Genomic DNA, 19939 nt, shown 5'->3' on the forward strand with positions numbered 1-19939 from the left:
AAGGATCTCAAAAAAACTTTCCAATATTTGTAAATTGGCTATATCCGTGTTCGTACTGAACAAGTTTTACTGTGCAACTCCTTTTATTCCCGAAGAAGTATTGTACCTTATAGCAAGTACAAAAATGGTTAATATATGAATAATCTTTCTCTGAAATCAGTTTTGATGTTGTTAACTTTTTAATTTCAGGGGGAAAAAATTCAGTCACAGCAAAATGCTTCAATTTATTGCAAGTTGTTCTTATTTGCATGATGTCTAAGTAATCTATGCACTGAATACAAATCTGAGTACATTGGAAACTTCAAATCGTATTGTGAATCATTATCAATAAGATTTAAGTCAGAACTATAGAAACAGAAACAAATATCTATTAGAAGAAAGAATTAAGTAATAATAAATGAAATTAATTTAAAAAAAACAACTAAAATTTAAAGCCGAAATGGACAAAATTCCAAAGTACTCAGAATCTGGATTAGACAAATTATGCTGTATTTCCATGGTTAACATAGAGATGGACATGAGTCTTGTATTTAATTTTTTCACAATAGCACCTTTCATGAAAGCAGAATTAACCTAAAATTACAGTACTAAGTTCATTTGTGTATCACCAGACGCCTCGAACAATTGTTTTGCCAACTTCTGTCTGTGGCTAATAATATATTGCACATTCACAAGTCCCACATGCATCATAATTAATTCATAACAATTCACAGAGATTGGAATCATGTTTGGGAAGCAGTGCCTCTTTAGTCCAGTGTAGAACTGTCCTGATAAAATTCCTGGCAGGACATTGATATCCCCCTCCTGATAAGTATGCTGCACAGGTAAAGGTGTTCCCTAAAGGTCAACAAAATGTTATAATAAGTGGTTGCTAAATTTCAGAATCGATTATTTCTGGCATGTTTATATTTTAAAGAAAATTTAAGATGTTTAATAACTGTACAAATTGTTTTAAGTCTTGTAATCATTAGAAAAAATTTTCTACAAGCTTAAGTTAATATTTAATCAGTTTTAGCTCACCTGAGCTGAAAACTCAAGTGAGCTTTGTCTGTCCATCTGTAAATTTAAACATTTTCAACTTCTTCACAAGAACAACTGGGTCATTTTCAATCTTACTTGCCACAAAGCCTCCTTGGGTGAAGGGAATTCAAGTTTATTTAAATGAAGAGCCACCTTTTTCAAGGGGAGATAATTAAGAATTAGTAAAAATTTTAGTGGCATCTTTCAAAAATCTTCTCAAGAACTACAGGACCAGAAAAAAATGAAACTTATGTGAAAGCTTCAATACATAGTGTAGATCCAAAACTGCTCACATGACCCCTGGGAGTAGGGTGGGGCCACATTTTAATACATAGGATTATATTTAAAAAATCTTCTCCTCAAGAACAGCAAAGCCAAGATAAGTCATATTGATATGGAAGCATCCTCTGGCAGTATAGATTCAAGTTTATTCAAATCATGACCCCCCCCCCCCCCACCACCACCACCACCAGGATAGAAATAGGTGATTTTTCAAAAATCTTCTCAAGATCAGCAGAGCCATGATAAGTCATATTTATATGGAAGCATCTTCATATAGTGTAGATCCAAGTTTGTTCAAAACATGAGCCCTGGGGCTAGGGTGGGGCCACAAAGGGCGATCAAAGTTTTACATAAAAATATATGTAGTAAGAAATCTTTCAAAAATCTTAAGAACAGCAAAGTCATGATAAGTCATATTTATATGAAGGTATCCTATGGTAGTATAGATTCAAATTTGTTAACGTTAATTTAGACACCAATGGTAGAGTGGGCCACAATATCAAAGTTTTACACAGGAATATCAAGGGAAAAAAATCTGCTGCTGAAGATCATCAGGGCCATACTGACTAAAGTGCACAATGTGGCCCATGGGCCTCTTGTTCTATTTAACATTTGACTTTTCCCTAAATCTAGTTTTTGCATTCAGAATTCTATGAAATAATAAAAAAAATTAATTTACAGAAATTCTTATGAAAAAATCCATATATCTTTCAATGGTGAAGTTATTCATTCACAAAACAAGTTGTAAGGACAGATGGTAAAAACAAAAAATGGATGCCTGGATTGATGTACATGTATATTTGTGGACTTATTTTGTTTGTAAATGATGCAAGTATCAAAGTTCTAAAATATAAAGAAATTGCAAACTTTCTATGATGTTCAAAACTCCACCTTTTTTGCAGTCATCTTTATAAATCTATACGACTTTTTATCACTTTTTAAGACATTATTGTGAAACTTTGAATGAAACATAGGTAATCAAAGATTACAAAGCTCACCTCTACACATGTTATCTATAAGTAAGGCAAATTTCACACAATATTTTTTTCTAGTTAGGGTACATCCCAAGATCAACATCCATGCAAGTTTGGTTTAAGTGGGACTTATAGTTACTTGGAAATAGACCTGGCCAAAAAAAGTTTTAACCTGTTTAGTAATCAAAAAAATTGTGGTCAGTTCCAACATCCAAAGCAAGTCTGGAAGTTTTCATCCTTAGATGCACCATCTATGCAAGTTTAATCATAACAGACCATAATATTATAAAGCTTCTCCAAAAACATTACCCTGGTCACTCATCTGGAAAATGTAAGTCAGATCCAGAATCCAAAGCAAGTCTGAAAGTGCCCATCCCTAGACACATTATCCATGCTAATTTGGTAAAAATACAGTAAAACTCAGTTATAACAAAGTCACTAGGACCTGTGAAATTACTTTGCTATATCCGTAATTTGTTTTATCCGTATAAGAAATTCGTTAAATTTATATAGCTGAGGATCCAAGAAAAATTCGCAATATCCGTGAATTCCCTATATCCATGTTCGTACTAAACGAGTTTTACTGTATGGTGAAAATCTAGGTCAGATCCAGCATCCAAAGCAGGTTGGTTAGTGTACATCCCTAGATGCATCATCCATGAAAGTTTGGTCCAGGTAGGGCTTATAGTTACTTGGGAACAATACTGTTCCAAAATCTAAACCTGGTGTGGAAAATCTAGCTCAGATCCAGCATCCAAAGCAAGTGTGGTAGTGTCCATCCCTGGATGCATCATCCATGCAAGTTTGGTCAAGGTAAGGCTTATAGTTACCTGGGAGTGGACCTGCTCCAAAAACTTTAACCTAGTCACTCATCTGGAAAATCTTATTCAGATCCAGCATCCGAAGCAAGCGTGGTAATGTCCATCCCTAGATGCATCATCCATGCAAGTTTGGTCAAAGTAGGGCTAATAGTTACTTGGGAATGGACTTCTCAAAAAACTTTGATCACTCATCTGCAAAATCTAGGTCAGATCCAGCATCTGAAGCAAGGGTAGTAGTTTCATCCTTAGATGCATCATCCATGCAAGTTTGGTCCAAGTAGGACTTATAGTTACTTGGGAATGGGACTTGCTCCTAAAACTTTAACCGGGACACCGATGCTTACACCGACGCCGGGGGTATAGCATAAGCTCATCTCGACTTCGTTGAGGTGAGCTAAAAATGAAAATCTACTCTGTTAAGTTTATAAATTTTACTAAAATATATAAAAATTACTTAATTTGTTATTATTTTCAAATTACTTCAATAATGAGGTCTGTACTGTGTAAAAATTTTAAGACAATTTAATACAATTATCTTGTTGAATTCATCTGTTAGTACTCAGACATCAAATAAATCAACCCATGACAAACTCAATTTTTTTTCTTACTTGAAAATCTGTAAACCACAAAAAATATGAAAAATAGTAATCTCCCTCTCTGGCCATTGCTACTGTTACCCCATTTGTTAGTTTGCTATACATCCAACTAGTCATGGTCCAGATCTAGAAAATAAATACAAAGTAAGTTTATGCAGAGAAAGATCGATTCACAAAAACTGTCTAAAGGGAGCTAACCTTGACCAGAATCAACACAAATCTCAATATCTATATCATAAAATCTTAAAGTCTTTTTATAACATAATTTTTTGTACATCAGTATACAATTGTATACAATTATACATGTACTTTATTCTTTAGGAATTGAGTGGCATCCAGAATTTCTCCCTCCTCTGTGATATTTAAGGAGGGTGCAGTCAGTTGATTGGTTCTCCTATCTATGTAAATAAAGTGAACCAGTCCAGGAAAGGCATCCAAATATCTAATTTTGTTAAGAATTAATTCACTCACTGGGTCAAATAGATGTACAAAATAAAAACATTTCTTTTGAAAACTTTCAAGGATAGAGGTGAACAATCCACATTTTTAATACTTGGTATTAAAAGTATTGAATTTAGAGCCACTTGTCCTGCTCAAAATATTTATACAGGTGGCCTGCAAGGTGGCATTAAAGTATTGATAAACAACTGTGGTTTTCATTAAGAAATAATGTATCATTTTAAAACTTTTATCGGGATGTAAATATGGGTTGGTCACGTGATCACATCCCATAAAGCCCCAGGGATTTATGGTAGATTTGATCACTTGCCAACCTGTATTTACATCCCAATAAAAGTTTTGAAATGATACTTTATTACTAATATTTACATTTCTGACTGATTTATTACAAATAGTTGGGGACTTAAGTTTTAAACACATAAATGATATATTTTTTTTCAAACCTCAACGTTGAACACGTCGTTCACTTATGACATCATTATGAAATTACGTAGATCCTTAATGACTAAACAATTGATTAATGGTCACATGACGAACCTGTTTGTACACAGGTGTAAAACGCCTTGCTCAAATAGTGTTATATAAGGGAAAACTTAAGCAAATGTAAATTTTAACAAATAAAGGAGATATTATTCAGTGAATATAAATAACATATCTTGAGCCTAAAATATATTTTTAATATTGTATAAGCAGCACTTTTAGTGAGGATTCAATTTTGGCAATTTTAGCGAGGGTGAATTGAATTAATTCTGCATTGGAGATTATCATTATCTTTCTAGGCATCATAAAATTGGTAAACTTACTTCTTACTAAAACTAAATATTGATTTTTATAGACAAATCCCAACATTTTCATCTAAAAAATTTCCACTTATAATTATGGTAAATCTTTTATAAATACTAGTAACTGCTTATAAAAATAAGTTTAAAATATGAAAGACTAGAAGTGCTAAAATCAGGGTTGGCAAAAAACTGGGAAATACTCATATTTCCCAGGACGGTGGGAAATACTGGTAATTACCGGGAATTACTGGTATTTCCTGGGAAATACTGGGAAATAAGAAATAGCTACATATTTCATTCATATTGATATGTAGTACACCTTATTGGCTAAGATATCTACCTCAGGTATCACTGTCCCTGATTTAAAAAATTTTGGTTTCCAAGTAATTCATTATACCAGTCATGAGTGCCATGTGTTTCATGCTTGAGTCAGATGTAGTCTATAAAGGTCCATGAAATGAACCCAAAGATCCCAAAAGGGTTTTTTATGTAACAAAAGAAGGATATAAGAAAATTTTTAAATGTACAGTATGGTATAAATATCAAACCTAAGAAGAAACCTTTCAGTTCTACTCAAGGTACTAATTATATCTCAGAACGGGAGCACTAAACTGTCCAGAGCAATTTGTTAAAACAACATGATTGATTGTAATAACTACAGTGTTTATAGAAGGATTAAAACAAGTTTGTTTTGTTCTTGGATTTATAATTAATAAACTTATAATAATAATTTTACAAAACTGAAAAGAAACTTGAATTGGATAACTTCAGTTTTATACAACACGGAAAATTTATGTTTCAGAATGCTTATCAGTATGGGACCTAGAGTAGAGATTTATTCATATTCAATATTATTCATCTTCTGTTTTTCTATTTATTTTATATTTGTTTTGTATAAGATTGAATGAATTAAAGAAATAAAAAAAAACTTTAACTTTGTATTTCCCAGTATTTCCCAATATTTCCCAGTTTAGAGAAAATTTGTAGTATTTCCCGAGACGGGAAATAGCAGTATTTACCACTGGTAATTCCCACCACTGGTATTTCCCGGCCAACCCAGGCTAAAATTAAAAGAAGGATACGAAGTCATGACAATGTTTCTCTGTGATTTGACGGACAGGTAATCTTTGTAGTCAAACATTTTGACCTTTGCCCTCTCACATACAGAGCTCATGGCCTGGCTGACCGAGGGGGAAATGTCATAGGGATAGAGGTACAGGTGTAGAAACAAGTCCTTCACCTTCTTATGGAGGCCGGTCAGAGATCTTTCCGCACTACAAATAATCAAAGTTAAAGTTAATGATACTCAATGTATTACAGTAAGTGTAAATTAGTTAATGTTTATGGCCAGACATTATTTTGCTAACAAAAATTATTGAATAAACATGTATTTTAAAGTTCATTATATCAAAAAAATGGGTAGGATACTCAGGGTCCTGAATACATATTAGTCAATTTTCTATTTAAATCTAAGTCCATATAAACAACATTCAGTACAAGGCACTGCACAAACTGTAAATCAATTTTTATTCAAGAGACCTTTATTTTCAGGTTAAGCGAGGTTGTCTGCTCGTGAAAATTCAATTGTTGTGTATATTGGTATTGTTAAAGATTACATGAAGCAATGACTGAAATTCTGAAAATTTTGTCTCGCTTATATAAACCAAATTATAATCCTGCAAAAATAAGGTGTCACAAAAATTAAGTGATCTACAGTATGTTAAAAAATGTTGTTTACCCTGGAGGGATGTCTGTTCCAGCTCCTTGTTCTAGATAGGACAATAGAGCTGATTTAAATTCAGCATTGTCCCACCTCTTACGAATATCCTCCAGAATTCTCTCAATGTTGCCCTGTACATATTTGATAGAAGATAAATTACACATTGACAGAATAGTATGTACACATCTCTAGAAATAATGAACATCCTGTATCTTACATGGAACAAACAATAGATGAATGCAGTTCACATCATAATAATTTTCTTCCTACCCCTTCTATTAATTTACACAATTTACCGGTAATGTAAAACACACAAACAAAAACTTACTCTAGCCTTTTTCATGGCTGAGGCCAGTTTGTAGAGAATAGTATTGATGAGGTCATAGAGGACATGACCTTGTACCCTTTGAACTTGAGTTTTCTGTCCTGATAGGAGGTCATTCAGTAGTCTTAACAACTGACATAAACTGCCTGCATGGTGGGCTCTTGGTATCTTAAAATACAAAAACAAAAATCAGAAACATTTATAAATTAATATACATTTTTTTACATACTAAAGAACTAAATGTCATTCCATTCATAAGGACCCATGCACTTGATTTGGTGAATAGTTTGTCATTTAAAAATACATTTTAAAAAATTACCATCTGCTGATTATGCACAAGACTGAATCAACATATGAATGTTCATTAAATTTGACAATTAGAAATAACCTTGTTGTCCTTAAGAATATTTTAAAGGAACCTATCTCACATACTCCTACTTAGTACTCTAGCACTCCAATTGTGGCCATAACATTGCCCTAAATTTAAGATTTTATAAAAATTAGTAAAGAAATTATGTGATTTTAATATTAATTAATGATGGAAAACATTGCTTTTGGTAAATATTTTGTCCCCGTTTGAATCAGGAAACTTTAAAGATGCTCTCCACTCCTACCAACAATCATTAACAGAATATCAGTTACATGTATATGATTTACAATCCATGACACAGAAAAAACTACAAGAACTTGAGTTGACCCTTAGTTCAAACTCGAAGAGGTCTGATACAGAATGAAGTGTGCAGTACACATATAAATAAAGAGAAATTTTGAATATGTTTTCCATTAGATGTCTACACATAGACCCTTACCAGTATTTACCTCTTATGATAAAATTGAGCAGAGTTTAAATATGTTTAATCAAGTCAGTTTCGCCACTGGATGCCTCATCTCCAACCTAATAATTGTATATTAGAATATTAGATATTACCTCACTTAGCAGAACTATGACCATTCCTGGGAATATCTGGATAAAGTCCAGTTGATATGGGGAGAAACTGCACAACTGAGTGGACAGAAAGGCAGTTTGCCGAATGTGATCTGGGCTTGACCGGATAACTGGTGACATAGGCTGCTCTGGTTCCTGTCTTAGTAATGGTGAAGAGTTTCTTTGTAAAGGGGTATTATCTGTAACATTAATGAGATTGCACAATTAATGTAGAAAAATGTATGGTTATGCATATGGAAATTTGGAAAATAAATTTTTCCTAAATTATGCATTGTTTTTTGTTTGTTTTAAGATATTAAATGACAAAATCTGAGGAGGAATAACTCTTAATGACTCAAATATTAATGCACTTTTACATTCAAATTAATTAAGAAAATTAATTTTCAATTTCATTTTGAATTTTTCTAATTTACTCTGTATTTTCTAGTTCTTATTTCCTATATATACATGTAGCCGAGTGAAAAAAGAATTTCCTTGGCAAAGTGCAGATGTTCAGTTTAATAAGGATTCTCAAACATTTTTTCCTTAGAGAATTTACTCAAATACAGCAATTTTTCATTATTATTGAAATAATGCAATTTACTTGTTATAATACTAACATCTTTATAATTCCCTCCATCTTTTGTTACTTTAACACGACATGAAATACCTTAGAAAATATTTGCAAAGAAAATAAGATCTGTCTGTATCAATTTAAAAACATAGGTAATCATAGATTACAAAGATTACCTCGATGAATGTTATCTATATGTAAGGCGAATCTCACACCCAATTTTGTTCTAGTTAGTGTGCATCCCAAGGTCAATATCTATGCAAGTATGATTTACGAAGGACTTATAGTAACTTGGGAATGGACCAGCACCAAAAACTTTGACCTGTTCACTCATTCAGAAAATGTAGGTCATTTCAAGCATCAAAAGTTAGTCTGGTAGTGTCCATCCCTAGTTGCATTATCCATGCAAATTTAATCACAGCAGGCCACATGGTTATAGACCTAATCTAAAAACATTTCCCTGGTCACTCCTCTGGAAAATGTACGTCAGATACAGCATCTGAAGCTGGTCTGCAGTGTCCATTTCCTAGTGTGTCCATCTCCACACTAGTTTGGTTCTGGTAGGGCTAATATTCACTCATCTTGAAAATACAGGTCAGATCCAGGATCCAAAGCAGTCCTGGTAGTGTACTTTCCTAGATGCATTATCCATGCAAGTTTGGACCTGGTAGGGCTTATAGTTACTTAGGACTGGACTTGTTCAAAAAAAATCTTTAACATGGTCACTCATCTAGAAAGTGTAAGTCAGATCCAGCATCTGAAGCAAATTTGCTAGTGTCCATCCCTAGATGCATTATCTATACAGTTTGGTCCAGGTAGGGTTTATGGTTACGTTGGAATGGACCTGCTCCAAAAAACTTTGACATATTCACTCAGCTGGAAAATTAGGTCAGATACAACATCCAAAGCAGGTCAGGTAGTGTGCATCCCTATATGTATCATCCATGCAAGTTTGGACCTGGTAAGGCTTATAGTTCCTTGGGAATTAAATGGGTAAAAACAAATTTCACTCATCTGTAAAATGTAGGTCAGATACAGCATCCATAGCAAGTCTGGCAGTGTCGATCCCAAAATGCATCATATACTGTATACAGGGTTATTTTCACCCCTTGTTATTTTTGCACTTTTGCACTCACAAACAATCATGCCCCATTTTAAATTCACCCAGTTACAGTTCTGTTTTAAGAAATTATACTGTTTTCTTTGAATTCGCTCTGTCTTAAATTCTCCAACATATCTAGGGCAAAAGGGGCAAAAATAAAACGGAGGTGAAAATTTCCCTGTATACAGTATGTACATTTGTGTTTGGTCCAGGTAGGGCCTATAGTTTCTTGGGAACAGACCTGCTCCAAAAACTTTAACCTGTTCACTCATCTGAAAAATGTAGCTCAGACCCAGCATCTGAAGCAAGTCTGGTGGTGGTCATTCATAGATGCATTAAGTATGTAATTTTGGTCCAGGCAGGGCCAGTAATTACTTGGGAATTGACTTGCTCCTAAAACTTAAACCAGGACACCAATGCCGGGGGTATAGCATAAGCTCATCTCGACTTCATTGAGGTGAGCTTAAAAGGATTGATCTTAGATACAATACCAAGTTTACAGGAATTTCTTTTTCAGTGAAACTAAGATCCTTCAAATCAGGATTTTAAAAAAAATTTTGTCATAGAACTTCAAATTTTGTATGGTCGACCAATCTCTTATTCCTATTTTGAAATGTTATACAGCCTGTGTAGAAGTAAACTCTGACTGTAAGTCTCCCATCTTTGGTAGCCCACCACTGATTCACATTGATTCTCTCTTTATCATCATTGGGTTTGAGAGAGCTTGTGGACTCAAAACTGTGGATTGTGATAATGTAAGTGGCTAGAGTCAAATAAAATGACAAGAAATTTTTCTAGATAAACCTGTTACCTCTTATAACTTGATTGTCTTGGTTAAGACTTCGACTCCGGGCCCTCCCAGGTCCTGGGGTAATACGACCAGTTGTAACCCCACCAAAAGTCCTACTGCGACTCCTACCAATAGGTGTCAGTCTACCACTGTTATCTACAAGCTAAAAATATTTAAACATATTGTATATCAATGCTACATAAAAACAAGAGGCCCAAGGGCCTTGAATCGCTCTTCGGATAAACTTTACAACCTATCACTTCTATTTAAGGCCTTTAAGTATCCTGTATATTTAGATAAACCCTTGAAATTCCAACGGTAGGTTTTTGTGACCTACATTTTAAATGAAACACTCTAAGAACCCAAGATGATTCTAAGCCAATTAGTACCTGAGAGTTGGTCATGGTGACCTACTTATCACTTGTCATTCTCTGAGGACCCAAAATGCATCAACTAAGTTTGATGATTCTAAGCCAATTAATACCTAAAATATTTTTTTTAAATTATAACCATACAATTTCAAAAGTAGGTCACAGTGACCTACTTTTCAGTTGTTGTACTCCAAGGACCCAAGATGCATCAACTGACAAAATTTGATGATTCTAAGCAAATTAGTACCTGAAATATTTAAAGCCATAAATTTTCAAAAGTAGGCCATGGTGACCTCCTTTTCAGTTGTTGTACTCCGAGGACCCAAGATGCATCAACTGACAAAGTTTGATTCTAAGCCAATTAGTTCCCGATATATTTAATTAAAGCCATAAATTTCCAAAAGGAGGTCATGGTGATCTACTTTACAGTCGACCTACTCCAGAGACCCAAGATGCATCAACTGACAAAGTTTGATGATTCTAAGCCAATAAGTACCTGAAATATTTTATTAAAGCCATAAATTTTCAAAAGTAGATCACGGTGACCTACTTTTCAGTTGTTGTACTCCGAGGACCCAAGATGCATCAACTGAAAAAGTTTGATGATTCTAAGCAAATTAGTACCTGAAATATTTAATTAAAGCCATAAATTTTCAAAAGTAGGTCACGGTGACCTACTTTTCAGTCAACTTACTCCGAAGACCCAAGATGCATCAACTGACAAAGTTTGATGATTCTAAGCCAATTAGTACCTGAAATATTTAATTATAGTAATATAAATTGAAAAGTAGGTCACGGTGAACTACTTTTCAGTTAAAGTTTTTTGAGGATGCAAGATGCATCAACTTACAAAGTTTTATGATCATAGGCCTAAAAATGTCCAAATTATGCCTCTAAAATGCTTTGAAAACGAATGCCAGCAAAGTTCAAAAAGTAGGTCACTGTGACCTACTTTTTGATAAATATGTTTTATGGCCCCAAGATGCATCATCTTACAAGATTTATGATTCTAAACCTCTCGTTATTTGAATTAATGACCTTAATTGTTTTGAAAATGATTAGCCATAAAATTCAAAAAGTAGGTCAAAGTGACCTACTTTTTAGTTGACATACTTCAAGGATCCCAGATACATCAACTGACAAAGTTTGATGATCATAGGTCTTAAATTGTTCAAAATATGCCTCTAAATCATTTTGAAAAAGAATGGCTGCAAAATTTAAGAAGTAGGTCACTGTGACCTACTTTTGAGTCAACATGATATGAGGTCCTTAGATGCATCAACTGACAAGATTTGATGATCCTAGTCCTTATAGTAAGCAAAATATCAACATTTTAATAAAATGTAATTTTTGGTCAACTTTGAAGTGACCTTGAGACCACGCCCTTTGCCCCAGTGTATACCCCCATGCAAATTTTAATCTACAGTATATCCTCATCCTTTTGTGTAAGTTTGGTGATAATCTGTCCAGTTGTTCTTGAGAAGAAGATTTTTTAGCAACCAGTACTTTTGTTTCTATTTTCCTAATTATCTCCCCTTGTTCAAGGACCACAACCCTAGTTTTAGTACAAAAGGGAGTCCTTGGGCCAAGGATACCCTGTAACAAATTTGACAATAATTGGCCAAGGGGTTCTTGAGTTATGTCCCATATTCTAAAAAGTTTACGCACACCGCACAAATGGCCATAGTATTAGCTCTTTGAGCCTTTGGCTCAGAAGAGCTAACAATTAAAGTGATTGCTCCAGAATTCAACATTTTTTCAAGGATTTGGCCTTTGTATAAAATAAAAACATAGGATTTCTTGAGAAAATTAAATCAAAATATCTACAGAGATATGGGCAAAGCATAATCTGTATAGCATGCTGCTTTAAAAATGTTTCACAAATATTTACTTTTTATTGAAATACCCTGAATGACCCAATGTTGAACCACTTCAATGAATAAGATGATCCTGCTTTTTTTAAATGAAGAAATTTATTTTTAATTGGTTTTCAGATCAATATATATTAGGGATGGCAATCAAATACAGAATTGCCAATCGGTTAATGGCAAGACGTTCCGACCGATTAATCGGTTAATCGTATCAAAACTTCTTGAGATATTTCTTCATTGTAAGCTATATTTACACAAACAAGACAATAAAAATTTACTTATAGTACACTGTACATAAACATTACCGGTATGTTTATAATCTATCAGATTTATACATTATTTCATTATACATAATTTCAATTTTAATAAGCCCCCCCCCCCTCAAAAAAAAAAACGGAATATGCCTGGAGTATATCAATTACATAAAAAATTTCAGAAGAGATGCCGTGCTTTGTCACTATAATCAAAATTAAAACTGGACTATCGCTTAATTTACAATGTTTGTTTAATTATACAATTTGATAGGTAATTGCAAAGGATAGAAAAGTAAGGTACACATTATAATCAGTTCGCAGTACTCAACGATCATTTAATTAAAATCATTAAAGAAACACAGGACAGATTGGGTAACGACATGGTGTTTACACAGCAATTAACATCTCGGAAAACTAATTACTCCCACAGTGTCCATCTGGAGAGCCTTAATTATCTCCAAATCAACTTAAATAGATAGGTGAAAATGCTGACATTTCAGATATTTTTATTGTATCTTTTTAATTGAATTTTTTAATGAAATTGCGTTTAGATTTACACATACATTATTTTTCCCAACTAACCGATTACAGATTTTCTAACCGATTACCATTGTTCCGACCAAGTAACCGGTTAACCGATTACAAATTGCCATCCCTAATATATACTGGTATATATTTTGTTTCAACATATGTCAATATTCCCAAATCATATTTTAATTAAACTTACTTTCCTGTGTACTATAAAAATTATACAACTAACCAGTAAGCAAGGGTGCCACTGAAGGATGTAATATGGAGGGATGTTATTGTGAAAAGTCAATAATGAGGAAAAAAACATAAACAATGCAAATTTTCACATTCATTGTCATTTATCTATTACTTTATTTATTAATCTGTTGGAGGGGCTAGTCACACCTTATTTAAATCAGTAATAGATGGTGAAGAATCTGGTGTTGTGTATCCCTCACTGGTGATGTCCCCTGGCCTATGTTCTGGTTCAGTGATTCCCTCCAGTACCTTGTGTTCTGGTTCAGTGATTTCTTCCTCAGTTACATGCTCAGAAACAGCTGGATAGGGATTTTCTGTCGAAGAAAAGAGAAGACAATGATCAGTACAAAGAGAAGAGTAAACAAAAGAAGTCTGCCCATTTTCCTTCTTACCGGTAATTATGTATTTTTTCACACTATAGAGTCAGCTTGTCTGCTTTAAATTCCCCACAATAATAATTGTCTTTAAAACACAACCCCCTTCATAACTGATAACATATGACCAGGGGCTGAAAATTTTCAAGGAATTTATTGCAATTTTGAAGTTAATATTGAAATACTGAAATTCAGGAATAACAATTTTTTCAAAACCGTATGGACAAGTATATAGATTGAATCAAGTGAAGTGCTACGTCATCAGTGTCCTTTATAAAGTCTATCTGATAGGCTGTCCTTTATAAAGTCTATCTGATAGGCTGTCCTTTATAAAGTCTATCTGATAGGCTTAATTAATCCACTATAATTAATTAGTCTTTTCAAGCAAAGGCAGTCCTTTTTTTCAAATTCATGTTTAAGAAGAGTTTGTAAATATAAACATATTTTAAAAATATGTATGATTTTTTTAAACAAATCTAACTAAGACAATGAACTTAAAAGGAGAGATTGTGAGATCTTCAAATCAAATACATGTAAATCTTAGCTTTTCCTCATTTTGACAATATATATATAATAAATTCAAATATTATTGTTTTGTTGTTTCTGTACAAAATATCTGAAGCTAAAGAGCAAACTTAAATTACCAGCTTTTATTTTGGTTGAAGGTGTTTCTGTGGCACTCATGTACTGCAAATAGAGGCACAATCAATATTTTTTCAAAACTTTTGTACATGTATATGTTTAGAAACATTGTTCTTATAATTCTCTTAGCAATCAGAACTAAATTCTGCATTTTTAACTCCAGGCATAAAATTATATACATGTATATTGATTAAAAAACATCTAATTTTAAAAACAAACCAAAACCTAAAAGGGCGAAAAGGCATTTAAAGATTTAAAGACAAGGTATTTGTAGGCAAGTTCTTACTACAAAATCAAAAAAAAAAACAAAATTGTGATTGTCATACATTATCTTCATCTACCGAGTCTTCCCCTTCTACGGCACTCTCATATCTGTCACGAGGAGGGGTCACAGTTATAGAGGCTGGCGACTTCATTTCCTCTGAACCACCATTGTCATCAGGCTTACGATAGGAAAACAAATCCTCTAGCTTTTCATTGGTAGGAAAAAGTAATCTTGCCAACAAGATGATGCACAAAACATCAGATTCTGCCAAAAGTGGTGAATTGCGGCTGTTTTAGGAATTAAACAGAAGACAGAATATATTATAAATAGTTACATTTTAGAGTTAATTTCTATTTGGTTCTTAATTTTTTTTTTCAAATTTACTTACTTTGAATAAAGGGACAATAACTTGCTATTAATGATCAGTAGAGCATGATGGGTATTTTTCTCTCCCGCACTCTGTAACCGATTGATGGCGTTTTCCAAGATTTCCATACACTTCTCATTTACCAACTGATTCACATGGAGTCTCTCTATTGCCTAAAATAATTCATCATCATCTTCATTGGCAGGGATGGGGTAATTGAAAAAAGTAATTGTAATTGAGTGTAATTAATTACATTTTTCAAAGTAATTAGAAGTAATTTGTAATTGACCAATTTTTCAATTACTTGTAATTGAATATAATTAATTACATTGAAAAAAATACCCTGTAATTTCAATTACTTTTCAATTACATTTCAATTACTTTACATAATACATATTATGTGTATTTAATAGGAAAATATTTCCAACACAGTCACATTTTACAGTTATTTTAAATTTATTCAAAGAAGCCCTCTGTTTTTCAAAATCTTAAACTTTTTTATAGCTCAATAAATGAATTTGATATATTGGCTTGTTTATAAAAATATTAGTTTGTTTTATAATTATGATACACATAAAGAATTAATACTAGTTTATAATGTTTATCAAATATTTTGTTCTACCAATCATAAGTATAGACATAAAAACATTTCAATTTCTTAATTGTTGCTTGATTATCAAAAAAGAATAGAAAATAATTTAATGTGTCTTTAGGTTTAGCTTAATTGCCTACCTGTAGCTGAAATAATTTGAGAGTATTTTATGGTTGATTCATAAACTCATGAAAACTCGCTTTTAACCAAATTTCCTAAATGCAGTCAATTGATAAATGTACATGTAGGACTAAGTCTTATGTTGATGAAACACAGAAACAATGTCAAAAATGACAGGTACCTGACATTATTTATTTTAAATATCCCCCCTACCTTAAATTGTCATGTATTTGTTCTTCAAGATTTTTGAAAGTGAAACAAAAGTAATTGAAATGTATTTAATTACATTCTTCAAAGTAATTGAGAGTAATGAATTACATTTGTAAAAATCAATGTAATTGTAATTTCAAGCAACTGACAAAATTTTCAATGTATTTGAAAGTATTTAATTACATTTCAAAGTAATTGACCCCAACCCTGTTCATTGGAATCTGCAACATCACTATTGTCAGCAGCAGGTTTTTTTTGTTAGAATATAATATGTTTTATCACATTGAAGTATTAATACCTCCACAAGAAAAGAATGTTCCTCTTTTCTTAACAGTTCCCAAGTTTTCATTAGATTCTGTAAAAATCTCCACCTGTCATTTCTTCTGCAGAAGATGCTGTATCCTATTCTAAATTAAGACATTGAATAAAAAAATTATATTTTATTCAAATAATTATATTTTCAGCTTACATGTGAACTGACCTCTGAGAGGACATAGTACACACAATTTACATTGATTCATGTTTATATGTTATGCCATGAAGCAAAAAAAAAAAAGAAAGAAAGAAAAAAAGAAACACTTTTTAATATTTAACAATGCCTGTTACATCATATTTTACCAAACTACATATGTACATGTATATCAATTTGCCCTGCAAAAGAGCAGTTCTGCAGTTATTGTGAAACAGTCTATAGATTGTAAATTATTTTAGCCTGAATACAGGGACTCATATTTACATGCTAATCCTATATTGTAATAGATATACAGTATGTAATATATACTCTATAAAATAGTTTTAAACTTAAGCAACAAAAAACTTTTCTATAAACAGCTCACTCATTTGTGACTGGTCCAAATAGGAATTCTATAACCCGAATGAGCACGCCAATCTTCTTCCTTAAAAAAAGCTCTGTGTCTTCTTTGTCTTGGCTTATCGCAACAATAAGAAATTCTTCATACTAAAGGAAAAACATCATTATTGGTTCTCCGAACATTTTCTTTCATACTCTATAAAACTGGTTCAAATACATATTATGAGTTGAATACACTGTACATTTACATCAAATTTAAAAAGCTACATAATTATGTATCTCTAAAACGCCTGGTGGAAATTTTACATTTGATTGTAAAATATGCATATCAAATGTGAGTACAACTACTAGAGGTCCATTGGCCACATCACTCACCTGAGTACTTTGGTTAGAGAAAAGCAGAAATCAGTTCAGTAGTGAAAGGATATATGTATAAGTGGTTCCATCCTATCCCCTGGGGATGATGATTTGAACAAACTTGCTACTATATTAATACTTGTATAACTAATCATTTTTCCCCAATATATTCCCATATAAAACTTTGATTGCTTTATCTTGCCCCACCCAACCACTGAGGGTCATGATTTGAACAAACTTGCATCTACACTACCTGAGAATGTCTAATCATGGCTTTGCTGTTCTTGAGTAGAAGATTTTTAATGTTCCTGTGTATAACTTTGATCCCCTGTTCTGGCCCCACCAACCTCAGGGTCATGAATTGAACAAACTTGAATCTACATTACCTGAGGATGCTTCCATATTAATATACCTAATCATGGCTTTGCTGTTCTTGAGAAGGTGACTTTTAAAGATATTTCCTACGTGTTCCTGTAATTACCTGTTTTGACCCCCCATTCCCTGGGGTCATGATTTGAACAAACTTGAATTTACACTATGTAATGAAGCAGCTAGCTTTCACTTAAGTTTCAACTTTTCTGGCCAAGTAGTTTTTGAGAAGAAGATTTTTGAAAGATACCATTAAATTTTGACTAATTCTTCATTATCTCCCTTTGAAAGAGGGGTGTGGCCTTTCATTTGAACAAATTTGAATCCCCTTCACCCAAGGATGCTTTGTGGCAAGTAAGGTTGAAATTGGTTCATGGTTCTGGAGAAGAAGATGAAAATGTAAAAAGTTTATGATGATGATGATAACAACTACCATATACATGTACAACAGAGTGGTGAACGGACAAAATTTGTTCAGAAAAGCTGACTTGAGCCTTCAGCTCAGTGAGCTAAAAATAACATGATATTACTTCACCTGTTTAAATACAAATAAGAAGCCATTTTCACAAGATATAGATGAACAAGGGTTTCTTCTTTGCTCTATCAGAAACCACTGTGACATGAACAGAGGTGAAAACAGCTGCATGACAATGCTCGAGTCCAGCTCTTTCTCATCATACTGGCCAGCCTAAAATCATTATAAAACACAAATCACAAGATAACATTTTATATCATAGAAATTCAAATGATTACCTCTTGATTGGTGCTTGAGCAATTGAGTAATAGGACAAATGCAATCATTTATACATACTGAATTGGGGGGGGGGGGGCAGTCGATCTGCATTGATCAGATGGAATCAAGGATTAATATACTTGAACATTAATCAGTGGGTCTATGACAACTCATCGAAAAATTTATATACAATAACTCATCAATACAACAACTCATAGATAAGACAAGTTATCATGGTTATAGAATGGATATCTCATAGATATAACAATTCATTGGTGCTCATCAAAACTTATTGAAAGAAAAAAATACATGTAAAACAAATTACAATATAATTTTTTTCAGTTTTTTTTGGTTAACTCATTTATGGTTCATAAACCCTTTAATCACTCATATAAAATGTAGCTACATGTAGTTTCCTTTTTCTACCCTTGAAAAAAGTGAAGAAACTATAGTGTATATTTTTTCTTGTAATTTCCTTTTTGCAGAGAAGATCAATCTTGATTAATTAAAGGCTATTGTTTGAATATTGGGAAGTATGCACACCCATGGTCTTTGCGCGGTAAAGTGGACTGAGCTTGCAAGGTCTGCATCTGGCATTCTGCACAAAGACTGAGGGCAGGCATTTTTCCAGATATTCAACCAATAACAATCAATCTCCAAAGACACTAAATGGAAGCCGCCTGATCCTATCAAATATTTCCAGCTCAATTCGATCACCTGGCTTAAAGCATGTGCAATACTGGCTCACAATAAAGTGTGTTACCGATCATCCGAGATCCCTATGTTACCTGGGCGCACCAGATCATCAGAATCAAGTATGCTAAAGGCGTCATTCCAAATATCCAGAAATACTGAATCTCTGCCAGGGTTACCCCTTATCCCCATATTCTCGACTCCCCTTGTTTCCCTTTCCTCGTATTCCCCGTCCATTAGTTCATCTATTCCTCCTTATCCCATTTCTACCACCACCCTTCCCATTTTCAACTGTCCTCTTCTATCTCCCGCCCATCTTTTCCCTTGTCCCCCATAAACGGCCTTGAGCTACACAGCTCAGCTGTTTATCAGAGGAAAAAGCACACCACCTGAAGTAAACCTTGCTCCACGGCCTGTTTATTCACATGATTCACGAACTCCGTGTCACAATCCTGGTAAAACACATCGTTAATTTTGTTGACAATGAGTAGTCCTCTCATGTTTGTTCCTATAACATCTTTCCCAAATTATTGTGGTCATGGGATCTTCCCTATAAAAAGTTCACTTCAATGTTAAATTTCGTTTTTTAAATTGAATATTTATAGATATGGCATACAAACATCCAACAGACTAAGATCAGAATGGTTAGTTTCGTATTTAAGATATATTTGTCTAATGATAATTTTTCTGAATATTTTTTTTATGATGTTTTAGAAAATATTTCAGTAAACAAATGATTTGATTGTGCATTTCTTTTTTGTATTGTAGATCT

General features: G+C 33.2%; 1 protein-coding gene across 1 annotated transcript; it reads right to left on the bottom strand.

Moving 5' to 3' along the window:
• Window positions 1–211: 211 nt before the first annotated feature.
• On the bottom strand, window positions 212–19702 carry LOC133181028 (BLOC-3 complex member HPS1-like). The gene is made up of 16 exons (XM_061315556.1): window positions 19557–19702; window positions 18277–18429; window positions 17041–17162; window positions 16503–16611; window positions 15304–15455; window positions 14977–15202; window positions 14653–14695; window positions 13782–13948; window positions 10392–10533; window positions 7908–8104; window positions 6983–7147; window positions 6673–6785; window positions 6017–6208; window positions 4003–4135; window positions 3706–3819; window positions 212–837 (listed from the first exon to the last, which is right to left on the bottom strand). The coding sequence occupies exons 1-16, from the start codon at window positions 19665–19667 to the stop codon at window positions 580–582; spliced, it is 2397 nt and encodes a 798-aa protein (XP_061171540.1). The 5' UTR covers window positions 19668–19702; the 3' UTR covers window positions 212–579.
• Between the last annotated feature and the right edge of the window lie 237 nt (window positions 19703–19939).

This window comes from Saccostrea echinata, unplaced genomic scaffold (assembly GCF_033153115.1).
Source record: "Saccostrea echinata isolate AGI-Se365-2 ecotype Australia unplaced genomic scaffold, CSIRO_AGI_Sech_v1 ptg000008l, whole genome shotgun sequence".
Taxonomy (NCBI): Eukaryota; Metazoa; Mollusca; class Bivalvia; order Ostreida; family Ostreidae; genus Saccostrea; species Saccostrea echinata.

Bases quoted from the DNA above. Each gene is read 5' to 3' on its own strand.
- LOC133181028 (XM_061315556.1), bottom strand. From the start codon at position 19,667: ATGAGAGGACTACTCATTGTCAACAAAATTAACGATGTGTTTTACCAG. The intron at 15,456-16,502 runs GTATTAATACTT...GAATTATTTTAG, and splicing joins AACATTCTTTTCTTGTGGAG to GCAATAGAGAGACTCCATGT. The intron at 838-3,705 runs GTAAGAAAAAAA...GTTGACCTTTAG, and splicing joins TGTGGTTTACAGATTTTCAA to GGAACACCTTTACCTGTGCA.